The sequence below is a fragment of the Leptonychotes weddellii genome, chromosome 10 (assembly GCF_054177405.1).
Source record: "Leptonychotes weddellii isolate Sample4059 chromosome 10, ASM5417740v2, whole genome shotgun sequence".
NCBI classification, from domain to species: domain Eukaryota; kingdom Metazoa; phylum Chordata; class Mammalia; order Carnivora; family Phocidae; genus Leptonychotes; species Leptonychotes weddellii.
This window is the reverse complement of record NC_138378.1, coordinates 100,658,909-100,676,491: the sequence shown is the minus strand read 5'-3', so window position 1 is coordinate 100,676,491 and position 17,583 is coordinate 100,658,909. Positions and strand designations below refer to the sequence as shown.

General features: G+C 48.6%; 1 protein-coding gene across 1 annotated transcript; it reads right to left on the bottom strand.

Moving 5' to 3' along the window:
- Window positions 1-4,105: 4,105 nt before the first annotated feature.
- CAPN14 (calpain 14) lies at window positions 4,106-17,232 on the bottom strand. Its single transcript, XM_081796967.1, has 10 exons — window positions 16,862-17,232; window positions 15,891-15,927; window positions 15,341-15,397; window positions 13,790-13,847; window positions 11,086-11,150; window positions 9,739-9,807; window positions 9,028-9,106; window positions 8,307-8,423; window positions 7,917-7,972; window positions 4,106-5,584 (listed from the first exon to the last, which is right to left on the bottom strand). The coding sequence occupies exons 3-10, from the start codon at window positions 15,392-15,394 to the stop codon at window positions 5,558-5,560; spliced, it is 525 nt and encodes a 174-aa protein (XP_081653093.1). The 5' UTR covers window positions 15,395-15,397; window positions 15,891-15,927; window positions 16,862-17,232; the 3' UTR covers window positions 4,106-5,557.
- Window positions 17,233-17,583: the final 351 nt, after the last annotated feature.

Genomic DNA, 17,583 nt, shown 5'->3' with positions numbered 1-17,583 from the left:
AACTTAGGCCAGGATATAGTAGAGTTGGACTCAAGTAGGCATCTTTTTTTAAGACCAGCCTGTGCCCTTGCAAATCTGTTATGTCCAGCCAGAGGCAGATTTAGAAGTTATACAATCCAATCTCCTCCAACTGCATACGTAACTTCCTAAAATAGTTGAACTGAGAAGTTAGGGAACTCATCTACAGCCCCATGGACAGCTGGTCAGGGGAATAAAATACAGCCAGACTCCCTGACAAGGTGAGGCCTGAGCCTTCCACCACCCACCCTGCCTGCACTGGGCTACACCACTTCTGGCCTCTTTTGCTTTTGCAAGCAGGAGAGGCTGAGCAAGCTGAGGATGGAGATGAGGACTTACCCACCTGGCCTCACCTCAGTCTGGGTCTGGCCCAGGACCAGCTACCTCCTACTGCTCACACAGCTTCCACGGAGAGTAAAAGGCTCTGGAACTTGACCCAGATGGTTAATGCTTCTAGGAGGATGAATTCTGAATATGTAAGAGAAAATGATGTCCAAGTCCCCGGAATGTCAAAATAAGAAGAATGTCTTCAGGGAGAGTCTGATGAGTTTTTGAACGGTGGTTTGAACTGCCCCTGGGATCAGGGCACGGTGCAGGGCAGCAGAGTAAGCTAGCTTGAGCCACATCAAAAGGACCCTTTCAGAGGCAAATCGTTGTTTCTTTAAGCAACCCTTATATGCTAACATCTTCGGTTAGCATCTCGAATACGCACTGACTTTTTCCTGACAGGATTCACCTGAATTACTTCAAAAATTGCTCATTCATTCAGTGAACCCCAAACATGAGCTCAGCATTAAGCTAGGTGCTAAGCTAGGTCCTGGGGCTCATGGGTGAGTGGCCTGGGCATGGTTGTATCTCAAGGAGATGCATTTACAATAAGGGCTTCAAAACACAGTTTTGCTTTTTTCAGAAACAAAAAAGCTATACATTACTTAAAGGACAGTGTTTATAATACAAAGTACAGAGCATCCATTAAACACTAAGCAGAAACAAAGAAGCAAGAAAGGAAAGCGAGCCTGCATGGGGCTGACGCTGGCCTTTTGAGCTGAGTCAGGCGGGCAGGGCACTAAAGCACCCAGTTGCCCCGGCGAAGGGCTGAAGCTGTCCCCCGGCCAGTCCGTTGGCGGGAGCCCTTGTGTGGGGACAGAGCGCCATCTAGTGCTGGAACAGCCTCAGCACATGCCACAAATGCGGGAATAAAGGCGCCCACCGCTGGCGGGGAAATCGGGTGGAGTTCACACTTCACACAGGCAAGGCCGAAAGCCAGAAATGCCAGAAATGCTGGTATGTTATCTTACGAGACTCACCTTGTGAGGTGAGTGTTGCTCTCGCCATTTTATCAGCGATGCTGTGGAGATTCAGAAGGGTGAACTAGGGCAGGGATTTGAACTCAGTTCTTCCGTCTGACTCCCAGGTCGTTGTCTACACACCGCTGACTTCCTGGCTTTGCTGGTGGGGAGGAAGGGTCTGAACGTCTCAGGCCCAGGTCTGAAGTCCTTGGGGGGATGCCTCGGCCCCCCAGGAGAGGACCCGGATGCCGTGACGTGACGGAGCTCAGAGGGCCCTGGCCACCGCCTACCTGGGCCACCTGGGCCCACGCCGCCCCCTCGAACAGAGCTAAGCTCTGCTGCCCTGACCCACTGGATGCTTTCCAAACATACCGTTCCATCCCTAACTCCGGTCTTTTACACACACACGCACGCACACGCACGCACACACACACACATACCCGTGCAATACCCTCCGTGGGGAACTTTGCTGTTCTCCCCTTAGTTTCTTTTTTTTTTTTTTAAAGATTTTATTTATTTATTTTTTAGAGAGCGAGCAAGAGAGAAACAGCATGAGAGGGGAGAGGGTCAGAGGGAGAAGCAGGCTCCCCGCTGAGCCGGGAGCCCGATGTGGGGCTCGATCCCAGGACCCTGGGATCATGACCTGAGCCGAAGGCAGACGCCCAACCATCTGAGCCACCCAGGCGCCCCTCCCCTTAGTTTCTAGTTCCTAGCCTCTTTACTAAGCATCATCTCCCAAGAAGCCCTGCCCCACCTCACCCCCACCGTGTCACAGTGCTAGGCCACCTGCCAGTCATCTGCCGCCCCGGAAGACTGTCACTCTGGTCCCCAGGGCCTAGCACAGTGCCTGACCCACTGCAGAAGGCGGCCAGGTGTCCTCCCGCAGAGCGCTGAACGTTTGGCTGCGTGGCTGGATGGACAGAGGGATGAGAGGAAAGCTCACTGCCCGGCGGGCCTCCCCACCTGCTGACCAGCCGGGTTAGCCCGCAAGCCCATCGGGACAGAGGACAGAAGTCCACAAGCCAGGGGCCGTGCCACGCCTTCTCACGGCAAGGTCAGCTCTAGATCGCAACTGAATTGCCCAGCAGAGCTTCTGGAGTCAGTGCCGGCCAGCCTGCAGTCTCACAGAAGACACTCCCAGAAGTCGCCCAGTCGGTGGTCCAGGAAACCGCCAGCTAGCAACCTGGACTCTGATGCGCAAACCCCCTTTGCTCCCGAGGCCCCAGGTGAGCAGAGCGCAGAGCCGCTGTCTGCCTGACAGAAGAGGACCTTTCATAGCCAGACGGCCACTTTCTCAGAGGTCCCCGGAGCTGAGTCCCTGACACCGGAGACTGGCGCAGTCCTCCTGGGGCCACACCTCAAAGACATGGTGTGAAGTGTTCAGAGAGGGGACGTGGAGGAAGAGGAAAGTAGAAATGGACCATGAAATCCTGGGTACTTACGAAGAGCCGTCACTATGAGGGACGATGTTCTTAGAAACAAAAATGAAAATAAATTATGATGGTTGTAAAAAATACTTTCACTGCCTAGGGGAAAAAGGACACGGTTTATTTATTGAGTGCCTACAGTATGCTGGCATTATTTATTGTCATAATGACCCAGTGATGTAGACGTTTTGGGCTCCATTTTACAAGTGAGTAAACTGAGGCCCAATGTCATCCAGCTAGAATGTTCCTTCCCAATGTCTCCTCACTTTCGTTGCTGTTGGATTTTGTACCCCTGGGTCCTCAGGGCACTGGAAAAGAGATGGGACTCAGGACCTGGGGCCAGCAACCCCAGATGGCCATCTTTCCAAAGCTCCCTGAGAACCGGGCACACAGCCTGCTCCAAAACTAAGCCCAGCACAGCTGGCCCACTTTGACCTACCCATGACCCATGAAACTCATTTCCTCCTTTTTTCCCATTATAAATATAAATGCAGATATTTCATTGGGGAAACATCAGATTGAGAATCCCAGAGGCTAAAATCATTTCTCTAACCCAGCGTGACAGTGGCAGGGAAGAAGTGCTATTTACAGTCAGCTGCTGACTGCCCTGCCCCAGGCTCCAGCTGGAATCTAGAAGGTTCCTTTGGTGGCTGAGTTTTTGTACAAAACATGAGAGAAGAAAAGAGAAAAAAGAGGGGTAAAGAAAGGGCAGGTATTTTAGTCCTCTCTTGCAACCGTCCTTTTCTTTTCACCAGTTAGGGTCTTTTTTCTTTTTTTCCTGAGATTTTAAAAGCCTGCGCCAGTGCTCAGCCTGGTGTGCTCAGCCTGGCATGCTCAGCTTGCTTACGCTGGATGGGTGGACAACCCAACCTCCCGGACTCCCTGACCTCACCTATTTTGGCACCTGAGGACCGATTCCTTGCTAATCCTTCACTGGGTTTGCACACTATCTGCTTGTCTCGGTCAGGATCCAACTTTTGGCTTTTAACTTCCAGGAAATGCAGATGTCCACCTCTCAGACCTTCAGCCTGACCTCACTTTGACCCTTGTGCGGTCCATCCTGTCCCAGATCTTTACTTGCCTCACACTGCCTGGAGTGACAGAGGATGGGGAAGGGATGTTTGGGTGGGAAAACAGCTCTGCCCCTGGTCTCCAGGACCCAGCATTGGGGGGCATTGGAAGGAATGGAGGAGGAGGTCAGCATGGCGTGGGGCATCTGAGTTACCACAGTGATAGACTCAGGCGAGTGAGGGTAACACATGAGTGACATAGGAGGGCAGTTCAGACCATTGAGAAGCTAGAAGGGAGGTTCTATCAGACTTAATTAACCTCGATATAAATGTCATCGGCACCAACCAAAACTATTACACTGTAGTCCAAGGGTCATGAACCAGATGATGGTATCACCTTCCCACCCCCAAAAATCTTCCAAATTGCCTTCGTGGGACCAAAGCAATAGCTATTTAATTAAAACAAATATTTACAATGGCAGAATCTAAAGACAGAGATACTGACAAATAAATAGACATAAAAATCTTGCCTATAACACATAATCATCATTTATAAAAACAGTAATACCTTATGTGCCTGAAACTTTATGGAAAACCATTTTACATTTCATCATTTGGAATCAATAAAGTTTTTTCTAAGTAAAATACTTTTCTACTTCCTTGAGCCATGCTTAGAAAATGTTTGCTCCTTCTTCAGTGCCCATTTATCAGACTGTCAAGTTTCCTTTTGTTCTGCCAATGGACACCCTTTTATCCCATCATTCAGCTTCCTCCTTTAGTCTTTTATGGGTTTGGAAACCAGACAGTCATGTCTATTAGAACAGTTTGGAAATCAAGAATAAATAGAATTTTAACAAATGGCTCTGAGTTGCTAACCTGTGAATAAAATGTATGGACTTTGGGAGATGGTCTTCATCCTGGTTTTCCTCCAGGTTCTGGGTTGAGAGGGATGCTGTGAAACTGAGGCAGCATGGTAGTTCAAAAAATCAGAGATACCAACCATCTACTGCTTAGCTCTATGATATAGCATGGATTGGTTGTTCTTCTTTAAAGTTGGCACACAGAGGCTTTGGGGACTGATTTGAAATGGATCTGATAGTCCATAGGTCAAGTAAACAGATTGGCACCTATTATATGCAGGAAGCTCTTGGAGAATTCAGGTGTTTTAAATCCACTGGTTCCGGCCCCAAATTCAACCATCTGGAGATACTGTAGCAGAAGACCATCCAGTGACCTCAAATGCCAGAGCCAGCCCAACCCACCTGGACTCTGCCAATCCTCTCATTTTCTGTGTTCTTGAAAGCTCAATATAGCCCCACCCCACCTCCACACAGTTGAAATTTAGCCTGAATCCACCGATTTCTAGAAGCTGATGCAGTTGTTTAAGGACATACTAGTCCCTCTTCAGATCTTAAAACCTAGACTCTTACCCCAAATGGGATAACATTCAACTAAGGTCATTTAAGTTGGACAGCCATGGAGGCAGTATTGTTAAAGGTTGAGACACCAATTCTGGAGTCAGATTGCTTAGGTCACATCAGGTAACATCTCTGCTTGTGAAAAGGTTGTGCCCTGAGAATGACAGTTGGTCTTTACAAGTCCAAGGCAGTCTCTGCTAATTCCTTTCCCTTTTTGCACACTGCCTCTGAAGGGGAGATCTGCAGAAAAGAAAACTTCCCAGCTGAGATGATGATGACTGGAGACATGGTCCTGAAGAACGGTAAATGGGTTGAGTGTGGATTGGTCTCAGCCGAAGGCTACCTTTGAGCCATATGCAGCATCCTCGGTGAAGGCAGACAGGGCCCCAGCCTTCTCAGGAGTACAGAGTCATCATCAGCCACTGGACATAATGGGGAAGCAAATTACGGTCAGTTCAGGCAGACCTCTGACATCCAGCTAAGGGGTGATTCATTTTTTGGTCACTAGACCCTGGAGCCTGACACAGGACTTGGGACCTCCTCCCCCTCGTTCCTGGGAAGCCATGGAGACAGGACAGTAATGGATGGTTTAGCCAGAGGGACCACACCATCTGGTAGTAAGTATAAATCAACCTGAAATATAATCAACCTTGACTTCTCATGGTGCCGGTGAATGATGATACCCAAGATACTGGCTGATTCTGTATTCAACAATCAATGCAATTTTCTGCCATGAATTCAATTTGGCATTCTCATGACATCAGTGTGCAGGTGTGTGGACCAACTGGGTAGCAGAAATCCATTAGAGCATATTCTACGTGTTTACATTTATGGGCCCATTTGTCTGACAGCTTTATGTGGGTGTGATGAACAGACCCTCTGACTCGAATAGAGGGGACCTCTGGAGAAACCACTCCTCAGGCCAATTACATCAGAATGTTGCTGCTGCTGATGCTGGTGATGAAGATGACAATGATGGAGTTACCAATGGCATCAGAGAAAACCAGCGTGAAATTCCAACAAGTTGGCTGCCACTCCCTACAAACTTCCTTGGATGGCCCTGAGGATCTCCTTCTCATGGAGCCAGAGATGGTCAGAGCTGAAGAGGATCTTAGAGAACCAGCTCACTCATTTCACATGTGGGGAAGCTGAGGCCCAGATATATTGAAGTTGAGTCGCCTAGGGTCCCACAGCTAGTTACAAGCAGTGCTGCGGGTTCAACTCGGGTCTCAGTCCAGTTCTCGTCCCATGATGGCACATTGCAGTGCTGCAGCCTGCTCGGGCTGTGGGCTGCCCTGTTTCAACTGCACGTTCATGTTGTCCTGCTCTCCCAGCTCTGAGACTGCACTATGGAGGGACTGCTTGGAATCAGCATGTGAGCTTGGGGATTTGAGATGGAAATGGGCTCAGAAGATTCTAACCTTTTCCCCTCCAGGTGAATCCTGTCTTCACATTCAAATATGACTGTGATTGAGGCAAGACACATACTGAGGATCCCAATATCTTGGAAAGATATTACATAAAATGGACATTTGAGGTCAATGAAGAAACCTCAGCTTTCACTAGACCCTTTTTAAGCAGCCCAAACAGAGGATGTATTTTTACGAAGAAAGAACAGATAATTTAATTCCAGACTCCAATGTCTTTGCAGCAAACTCTACCTAGTGCCACATCTGACATGTAGTAGGTGCTCAGTAAATCCACGGGGTTTGACTCATCGGGGAAGACCATCAGTATCAGGCACAGATTTGTCTTATCAGCATATCATCTCATTCACTCAACAAACATTTGTCAAGCTCCTATTACATGTGAACCACTATATGAGGTTCAAGAAGAGGCTACCCACACAAGATCAGAATCCCAGGCCATAGGGGAAAGGCTAGGCCAGCTCCTGAGAAAGATCTGACCCTGATCTTTTCAGACTCACCTTGAGCCAGTTTTGTCATTCTCTCTACTCTAGCCAGGACCGCACACACTGTTCCCTCTAGCCTGAGCCTTTGCTACTCTCCACTCTGCCTCCTTGGCTCCTTCTGATCATCAAGGTTTCAACTTTGATGTCACCTCCTCCAGAAATGCCTCTGTGAAATGCCCTATTCAGACCAGGTCCCCTATTACTGTCTGTGCTGGAGTTCATTGCTGGCCTGGGTCTTCACCCAATCTGTGTCCATGCCCTCTGCAAGTGACTTCGAGGTGCCTATTTCCCCAAGTGTTGGAAGTGGGCTTGGCCATGCGACTTGCTTCAGACAACAGAATGAGTGGCAGAGTACGAAGTGCCTGATCTGGGAGGCCCTGCATGTGTAAGCTCGCTCCCCTGTACTTCTGCCATTGTCCGGAGACAATGAGACCAGCCTAGCCAGAGCTTCCTCAATGAAGGTACTCCAGCAAAGCTCCCAGTTCACCCACCAATCACAAGCCAGCCAGCGGAGACACACTCACTCCCAAACATGTAACTGGGGAACTCAGTGAGTATTGTTGTCACAGCTGAAGTTGGGTGGATTTGTTCCATGGCATTATTGTGGTCACAGTGATTGGGTCCACTGAGTCAGGGTCTAGGTCCCTGCCTATGCACCCAGCACAGACTAAGTGCTCAGTAAAGAGTGGACGAATGAACGGATGAGTGCAGTGAATGCAGGTCTACATCCCCAACTCAGTAGAATGAAGGCCCCAGAACCCTGCTCCTTCACAAGAGCCTGGACCTGCCGTGGCCCCCTCTGCCTAAGATGATGTGAGTCCACCCCATGGACAAAGGCTTACCTCTGGCTTCTGGAGGTATATCCCTTTGCCATCTTGGGTTAAGTTCTGGAAGGCATCTGTAAAAATGCAGCAGAAAGGAACACAGCTAACGTGTGCTGGAAACATTACGACCAGTTCCTCCCCTCCGTCCCCGCGCCTGGGAACCTGGTTTCAGTCCCAGGTGGCCACACTTTACAAGGGTAAGCGAGCTGCCTCAGGCCTTTGCCCCTGGGACAGGCGGGGTGTACATGAGCTTGGAGCGATGCAGCCGGGTTTCTCAGGCACAGAGCCAGCATGCCCCATAGCTCCTGAACGGCTGCTGTCCTCCCTCCTGCTTGAACTGGGGACAGGTGGACAATCCACAAGGAGTGCGGAGGGACCTCTGGCCCTGCCTCCTTCCCACCAGCTCACCCTCCATGTTCTCCACGCGCAGCATCAAGTGGACGAAGCTGACGAAGTCTATCTGGAGGTTGGGGCCGCCGTACCGGATAAGCATCAGCAGGCAGACATCATCACTGAGCACGATTCCTGCATGGAACACAGACTCCGGCCGTGGGTGCTGGGGACCTCATGCCCCCTCCCCGCCACCTGAGGCCCCTTCAGCTCCCTCCCCTTGCAGGACCTGAATCCTGATAACACGGGGGTCTTCTTTTATGGGGTTCAGTATGGGTTGTTTAATTATTTAGTCCATTAACTTTATCTCCATCTCGACTCCCCATTCTTGCCCCTTAGGCCACCAGCATGAGGATCTTTTTATCGACTGGGATCCTGACCTTCAAGGCAGGAGGCAGTCTGCTCAAGAGTGGTCAAGAACATCCACTTTGGGGCCTGGTAGTCCTGGATTCAGGCTCCAGACAAGTTACCTAACTTCTCTGAGCTGTAACTTCTCTGTAAAGTGGGGATTATCACTCGGCGTGGGTGATTAAACGAGAGCATGGATGCTCCAGCCCTCAGTAATGTCGCCTGTGACCACAGTGAGAGTGATAATAAATGTTTCCGTGATTTGCAGATCCACATCTTCGGGCCTCTGGGAGCAACTCCACACATTAGAATTACTTCAGAAGTGATGCACCCCCTGCCCTCCCAGCCTGGCGAGGGTGTGGCTAGCAGCCCCTGTTCAGCCTGTGCCTACCTGCGTCCCTCATGGCGGCCCGCAGCTGAGTCCTGTTCAGGTATCCCGACTGGTTACTGTTGTGCTTGTGGAAAACCTCCTGTGAAGAACCACACCAAAGGCTCAGGAACCAGGCGTGTCCAAGCACCACCTGAGAGCCCCTCCGTGCCCCAGCGTCCATACAGCAGTGGACCCTTGCCAGCGTGAGACCCCGCCAGCAGGGCCTGCTGCCAGGACAAGAATAGGCAGAGGGTCCGGGCTTCTGAGATATGGAGTGGTTTTTTGCCATGCGGATAGACAGCCTGGGTATAGCCAAATGTACTTGACTTAGGCACATTCTCCAAACCTTGAAGGGCTGCCAGCTTTTGGACTCAGGAGACAAGGGGGATAGTGGTGAGTAAGAACTGGAAAAATAGAAAGAAGCCAACCGATGCAGGACTTTAATTGCCATGCTAAAGAGTTCAGATCTTATCTGACGACCATGGGGAGTCTTAAAAAGCTTTCAGTAAGAAGCGACATCATCAGACATGCACTTTAGAAATCCAGGAGGCCGTGGCAACAGGCTGGGTTTGGGAGAGAGGGAAGGCAGGCGCACTGAAGGGAGGGTAGAGCAGCTGGGTGAACAGTGGGGTACACGGGGCTGAAAGAGGTGTGGTGCCTTACACAGTTTCTCAGAACTGCCATCTCTGCCCCCCACCCCCGCAAGGAGGTATGGTTAAGACTTGTTCTTACCTGATAGAGCATCAGCTGCTTCCACAGGTCTCTGAACTCCTGGATGCTCACAGTACCGGATGCATTAAGCTGATAGAGGGTTAAGGTCAAAGCCTCTAGGGGAGTTGCATTCACACCTCTGGGAGCAGCAACTGGCCCTCCGCACAACAGAGTGTAATTTGTGGACAGCCCTGCTCCCTGTCTGATAGCCCTGCTTGGCCTCTGCTGGCTGGTCAGTCCAGCCCAGGGCTCCCTCGCCCTTGCTAGGAAGGGACAGAAGGAGCCAGAAACACAGCTGCACTGGGAGAAGATTGATGATGGAGGGGATGTTGGTGACAACAGCAGCTAACATTCAGCGAGAAAGGATATTTTGACACAGCCAATTTGACGTGATTTAAGTAAAAAACAGTAACTTTTTCTCCCCGGTATTGTTAAAACCAACTTCTGGAAGGAGTCTGTCCCAGGGTGGCTCTCATATTTAGTCATTTTATAAGAAGTTAAAAGCTTAATGATTGGCCTTGTAGATCGTATCATGTCCAAACACCTCTGCATCAGGGAGACCAGGTCAACATACCACCACACACACCTCTCTTTGAGCCCGAGTTACACGCTTGTCCTACATCACTTCATTTTCACCTCCTAGGTGAGGTAGGCATTCACTCTCCCCCTGTAACGGATGATAAAATGGGGGCTCAGAGAGGATGCTCCTGTTGAGGTTCACGCAGCCGGTGGTAAGGTTGGGACCTCCTCCGATGCCAGCACACCTGCCCACCGCCGCACGCTGTCTTCTGCAACGTTTCTTCAAAGACAGCTTTTATATTTGCAACCCCCACCCCACACTCTCCATTCTACGTGCCCCTCTGTACCGTGGATAATTAAACTGTGATTAAGTTGTCCACTCAGAAAGGCAGAGGGTTTGCTAGAAACATCACAGGGCTGAGAGCCAGGAAAGCCGAGTCTGTGGCATGCCACTGAGCTTACTGACCTCTGATTTCCTGCACTGCCTGGTCGCCAATCGCAAAAGTCGGGAGCCTGAGGCTCCTGGAACAGCTTCTTGTTACCCAGAGGATTGCTCCTAACCACCACCCCCTGCAGCCGCCTCATCCTCACTGCCGGCAAATAAGATTCTTATTATTCATAGCTAATAGTCACTGCTCTGTGCATTCTCCCACTGATACTACAGAGTAGCTTTTAATAGCATCTCCACGCTGCACATGAGGGCCTGAAGGCACAACCAGGCTACGTGACTTGTCTGAGATCACACGACTACGAAGCGCTTGGGTTGGGATTCAAACCCAGGCAGCATGGCCCAGTGCGAGGCTCTGCACCAGCAGCAGCATGCCTCCTGCCACAAACCTGAAAAGATACATCCAGCAGGGCCAGGATCCCCTGACAGGCGTCCAGGCTGAAGAGAGGCTGGGTGCTCCCCAGACCTGCAGAGGGACAGAAAGAGTGTGCATGGGCGTGGCCCTAGGACGGCACAGCCCTTTTCTGAATGGGAAGAGGCTGAGCTGTCTAGGCCACCTGTAGGTTCCAATGACCATCATTTATGGGGGGTAGCGGGGAGTAAGGACAAGAGGGCAGCAGACAGAGAGAAGGCTCAGTGGTGGTTCCTACACCCAAAGAGCACCATAAAGCCCTGCGGAGATGAGCCGGTTACAGCCTGGCTTTGCTTCCACCATAGGCAGGTGAACGTAGCCCCAGGTACCTAGGACATAGGCACTGAGTCATGGACTCCCAAATCCGAAAGAGAGCTGAGAGATCAATCTGTCCGAGTTCCACCTAAACTGGGGGATCCTTTCCTCAGATGTTCGGTGGACGGTCTCTCGGTTATGGGTGTTTGCTTTTTCACATGGATGCATAGCTCCAGTCAGGAGAAATTTATGTTACTTCCAAAGGAACCTCCTGCAAAGTTCAGTCCCTGGTCCAAGTTCTGCCTCCAGAAAGGCATAGACAGGCATATGTCTGCTCTTCAACGTCTCCTCTCCATACTAAACGTGGCTTCTAAACTCTCTTTGCCTTCTTCTAGACCCTATGCTTTGCCATCTTCTCTCTAAATGTGGTACCAAGACTGGAATGCACTCCTTGAGCTGCAGTTTAATGAAGCAGAGTACAAGGGGACTATGACTTCCCAAATTTTCAAGCTGTATTTCCCAAATTATGTTCCAGTGATGATGTTCTGCAGAGAAGGGGTTCTGAGTTCAACTATATTTGAAATATTTTGTATTTATAGACCCTTTTATCCATTCACCATGCATCTTAGCACATAATGGTACTGAGAAGCCAGCATCGAAATTTTGTTTTTGTTTAATGCAGAATTCCCCGAGCACAATTGACCACAGAGTCTAATCCCTTTTATTTCATGGAACATTTCCCAAAACTTCAGAGTATCTAATACTCCTTGGAATGCAGTTTCAAAAATACAAATCTAAACATGTTCATTAAATATAGCCTGAATTTAGATGAGCTTATTTAGCAGCAACTTGAAACTGTGAGTTCGTGTTAAGCTCCAGGTCAACTATATTAACCAGATGTCTTTCACATAAACTGCCACAAAACTGAGATCTTGTCTCAGGAACTTAGGCAATCAATTTTTAAAAAATAATGAAGTGACAGTTTTTAATTATCATCCTGACTCTGTTTCATTTTTTGGTTTGGGTACAGCTTATGAGCATTGTGAATTTCAATTCGGCTATCTATCTATTATATTAATGATTCCTTCCAGCTTTGTGCCATCTGCAAATCTGATAAGCCCACCTCCCATGTCCTCTTCTAAGTCATTGATAAAACCTGAGGAAGTGAAGGGGACCAAGGGTAGAAACCAGGGACTCTCATCTATACTTAGACTCTCATCTATGACATAGATTTATCCCTCTGGTTTCACATTTATATAACTCTTGGGAATGGTAATCAGACTTGTGAATACATCTCATATTGCTACTTCCCAACCCACAAGTCATCATTTACCATCAGATACTTTACCAAGTATTTTGCCCAAAACCACAGTAGTTCTCTGATCTGTCAATCCAAAAATTCTCTCATAGGACTAAATGAAAGCAATTTGTCCACACATTCTTTGGAAAACCACTTTGCATACTTGTGATCAAAACATTTAAAAAATTATAAATGTGCTCAAACTTTCTCTTCTAGATAATTTCCCTAGAATTTATTTTCCAGGGTGTGTGTGTCAGTGGGGGGGATTCTTATATTCTATAATTTCTAGAATCTCTCCTTCTGGCTCTTTTGTAATACCTGAATTTGGCTTTGAGGAACCATCTGGAAATTATTTCAAGCCCTGAGTTATACAACACCCTAGACTATAATTTGTTTGGGTTTGAAGTCTTGGCTTCATATAAAGGAGAATCAATCACATATGTTAGGTGGCAAATACCTGTTAATTGTTTGGTTTACTTTCTTTGTTTTGAAATTCATTCTCCTCCCTGGAGAAATCATGTTCTTTCCACTTGAAATATACATATAAAAATTTTCCATGGACTTTAAGCTTTCGTAATAATTTATCTCAAGTTTCATATGAGGGCATCCACACTGGCCATTTGCAGCCCTCTGAGGGGATGTGCTCCCCTCCTTCAAATTTTTGAAGGTTGGTCAACTTAAATACGAGTTCATTAGAAAGCTCCCTGGGAGGGCTAGTCAACACTTACATTATATATAAATACAATATTTATATGCCAGGCTGGGTACAGTTCTTCCACATGGAATTTATATGCCAAGAAAGAAACACTCAGATATTCTTCCCAAACTAGCAAAACATCAGAAATCTTTATTTTCACAGCCATGTATCTCTACACACCCAAACTGAGCAAAGCAAAGCAAAGCAAAAACAAAACAAAACAAAACAAACAAAAAACCCCCCAAAAACAAAAAACAAAAAATCTATTTTCCAAGCTGTATAAATTTCTTTACTACTATATGACCCACCCTGGTGTAAGACACCGCTGCTTAGGGGACCCTCGTGCAGGAATTCACGTGTCCCACAGGGGAAAGAGAGTAGACCCGGAGTTTAGAAGAGCCGTGCCCCTTGAGTCCTACAGGATGACTCCGAAATACTCACTTGACCAGGTCATGTGGTTCAGGATCTTCTGCAGCTGCACTGCATTTATTTCTGGATACTGAAGTGGGAGCAGAGTAGCAGGAGAAAATTATCATTACCGAAGGTTCATTAGATGCAGAGGGGCTGCGGGAGAAGAGAGCTGGGAAGTCACCCCCACACCTGCTCAGCACGGAACATATGCCACTTCTGGGCAGAGTAAGTGAGCCCGGGTGTCAAGTCCAGGGAACCCCAGCAGGACAGGACTCATAAGAAACAGTCTAATAATGGTGTTTGTCAAACTGAGTTTCATCAAGATGCTTCAGGAGTTCAGCAAACAATTTGGTTTGAATTTTATTCTTAATAAGCGATCTTCAGCCAAGGCTCCAAGTTTTAATTTTAGAGTTTATCAGAAGCAACCCTTTACATTAACATTTAACTTTAAAGGGGCACCTGGGGGGCTCAGTTGGTTAAGCGTCTGCCTTCGGCTCAGGTCGTGATCCTGGGGTCCTGGGATTGAGCCCCGTATCAGGCTCCCTGCTCAGCAGGGAGCCGGCTTCTCCCTCTCCCTCTGCTTGTGCTTACTCTCTCTCAAATAAATAAAATCTTAAAAAAAAAAAATTAACCTTAAAAAATATAAATGAAATGTAAGTATCATCAATGTGAGCTTATAAAACAGATACGTATTCATAATATATCATTTTTATCTGTTTTATATATATTGGGGTTCTCAATGAGATTCCATTTGATAAAAGGACTGCAACAGAAACTGTTTGGAAACCCCTGGTATGGAGGAAAACATTTATGAACAACACAGGTAAGATTCTGACTATCCTCTCTGGCTACATTAGGCAAAATGCCAGGGGTGAATATGAGAGAAGACTAGGGGGCAGGCACATTGTGAATTAAATCCAGAGGGTCGCCAACACAAGGAGCTCATCCCTTGTAGTTTTAATGACATCACTAAGCTGTCAGATGCCAGATTTCTAGTGTATTTGTGTCTTATTCCTCAACGGATCTAGTGTCCTGCAGCTTAGGGACAGAGTGGCCTCCAGAGCCCTACCTCACACCACTGGCCTCCTGATCTGGGTCAGCTTAAGGAAAGGCCACAAGGGGACCAGGTATGCAGCCCTAGGCCCTCCTCTTCCCTAATGCCCTCTTCCCAGCCCTATCCCTTCTCTAGGTGACCACCCCAAGGGGTCTTCCTCCTTGGTCTCCCCCAGGCCCCTGGGGCTTGTCATTACCATGCTCTGCACCCACTGCCAACACGGATTCTAAACTCTATATTCCATTTTCTCAGGGATCAAAGATTAAAGCTGTTTCTCCTACAACTAATCAAAGTCACTTCCAAGAACAGATATGCATTTTACAGGAGCCTTCTGAAGACAATCCACTTCCACTTACTTGTCTAAAAACCTGAGGACTTGAATATAAAGTGGCAGTTTGGGGAACAGGAGCCTTACGTCACACTTTGTACCAGGGTCAGGCAGCTGCAAACACATCCTCCATGGAATTCTATGTTCCACTTTGTCCCCCACTCTGCCCTCTGCTCGCCACCACCCCTGGCCAACTTACCTTCTCAAAGAGTTTAGTGAAGAATTCATCCTGCCCTTCATTTTGGTCCACCATTTCCTAGAGGAACAGACACATGGAAAGACCTCATCATTCACCTGGATGAATGGATGCTCAGGCACACACTAATGTCTCATGACCCCCAAGCCCCAGAAATCTGTAAGTTGCACCTTGAGCACCGTCTTAAGTTTTCTACCACAGCATTCACACATCTTTTGTTTCTCCAATTCTCACTGGCTTTGGAGAAGTAGCAAACAGTGCAATGGGTAAAAGAAACACCAGGTAGAAAGAAGCAGAAGCAAGTCGATGTATAACTCCTGTACCGGGCACTCTGGGCCCTCCATGACAAGGACCTGACCAGAAAGGCAGTTCTCCTGGTGTAAAAACAGCAGAACTAGGGACTCTTAGGGCACAAAAGAAAACAGAGTATGGGTGCCATAGAGTAGGGTCCTCAGGATCTGCAGACTTCTTCCCCCGACACATGAACGCGAGGGAACAGCGCACCGTCCTTTGGAAACGGTCCCAGCGTGTGGAATGCCACCTGCCTACGCACCTTAGAGAAGACAGCACTGACGCTGCAGCCAATTTCACTGAGGGAAAACAAAAGGCAGAATTACTTCCTGAGAGCATTTTGGCCAATATTCCCCCTCCCCTGGGAACACATCTTCCAAGTCCTTTAGCTGATTTGCCATGTGGGCTCGCCCCACTCTCACGCCTTTCCCCCCGCTTCTCCTTGGAATGGACAGTCCAGCCACGTGGCCCCACACACTGCTCCCCACATGCCCCCGGGCTGTTGCTCATCTCCACGCCGGGCATGCCTTTCACTGTCTCCACCTACACCAAACGACTCCTACTCATATATACTATCAGCATGGACAGGCAGTGAGGCTCGAGGCCAAGTCAGACTACATAGGGCCAAACCATGAAATAAAAAAGAAAGAGAACTGGGTTCTAAGCACTGAAGGGCTGTCGTGTCAAAACAATCATAAGCAGCAGAAGAAGTTGGGCTGGGATGTATGTCTATTGATTCACTTGCACACACTTATGGATCTGAGCCTGCTCATTGATGACAGCCTCCCCTCATGTGCACAATCCCTATGCAGCTCCTAGAAATTAACACCTCCCCAAAGCCACCCCTGCTTCCCCCAGGACCATGGGAGGTTGGCTCAGATGCTCCTCCTTGATGTTCTGCTAACACCCTGTGTAGATAAATGCTTGCACTGGACATAGTATAGCATAAATCACTGCTCATACGTCCCTGTCCTTTCCAGGCCTTGAGCTTCTGGAGGGCAGGGGCCAGGCCTAGTCTAGTTTTTTCTCTTGAATGTCTAGCAGACTGTTCATTTCTTAGCAGAGTGGGGAGGAAGAAAGGAAGGGTGCTCTCCATGCAGGGAGCTCCCTGCTCTCCCTACCCCTCTCCTGTGTTGGCCACACAGACCCCATCCTCTGCCATTTCCACCTCCTCCTCCATACCTCCCCTGGCCCGAGGGGACCCCAACCTCCAGGGGAGTCCTGTGTCCTTACTGAAAGATGTGCTTCCTAGAGAAGACCCTCAGGAGAAACTCTGACTCCCGGCCAGCCTCAGAGGTGCAGGGCACAATGAGGTATGTCCCTGGCTCCAGCTGCAGCTCCCGACTCACTTCTTTCTCTGTGAGAAATGCTTCAGGCCAACTTAGGGGAGCATTTTTCCAGAAGAACTCAGGAGGCAGTCTCCTCTGGTCACCATAGTACTGCGGGTGGAGGATGGAAGAGCCCCAGTTAAGATGATACCCAGGGCTTGTAGCCAGCCCTGGGGTCCTTGGCCAGGAGACAGGATGAAGGTGGTCTCTGATTAGCCAAACCCAACCTGCTCCAGTGGAAGGATAAAGGGGTGAGGAGTGGAGAGGATAAAACACAACATGTCAGGAATGAGCACCACTGCTGGAATCCTATGTGGGGCTGATGAACCACATGTCAATCCATTTAACTTTACATTAAAAACAATGCTGTATACAACCGACGTGAGAAATGCCACTGTGTCCGCACTTTCCATTTTACGGTTAAGGGTCTGAGGCTCAGACAAGTTAGGTCATGTGCCCAAGGTCACCTAGCTGGTAAGAGTCCCAGCCAGCGTTGGAATGCAGGGCAGCTGAGCTCCAAAGTCCATGTCTTTTACACTCCCTGATGCTGCCTCCATGTACGTGATGCAATTTCAAGGTTGATTATGACATGACTATGGTCACAGATACTGGTGGACCACCAAACCT

Bases quoted from the DNA above. Each gene is read 5' to 3' on its own strand.
- CAPN14 (XM_081796967.1), bottom strand. From the start codon at position 15,394: ATGGTGGACCAAAATGAAGGGCAGGATGAATTCTTCACTAAACTCTTT. The intron at 11,151-13,789 runs GTGAGTATTTCG...GTCCCTCTGCAG, and splicing joins GAACCACATGACCTGGTCAA to GTCTGGGGAGCACCCAGCCT. The intron at 7,973-8,306 runs GTGAGCTGGTGG...GCATTTTTACAG, and splicing joins GCGCGTGGAGAACATGGAGG to ATGCCTTCCAGAACTTAACC.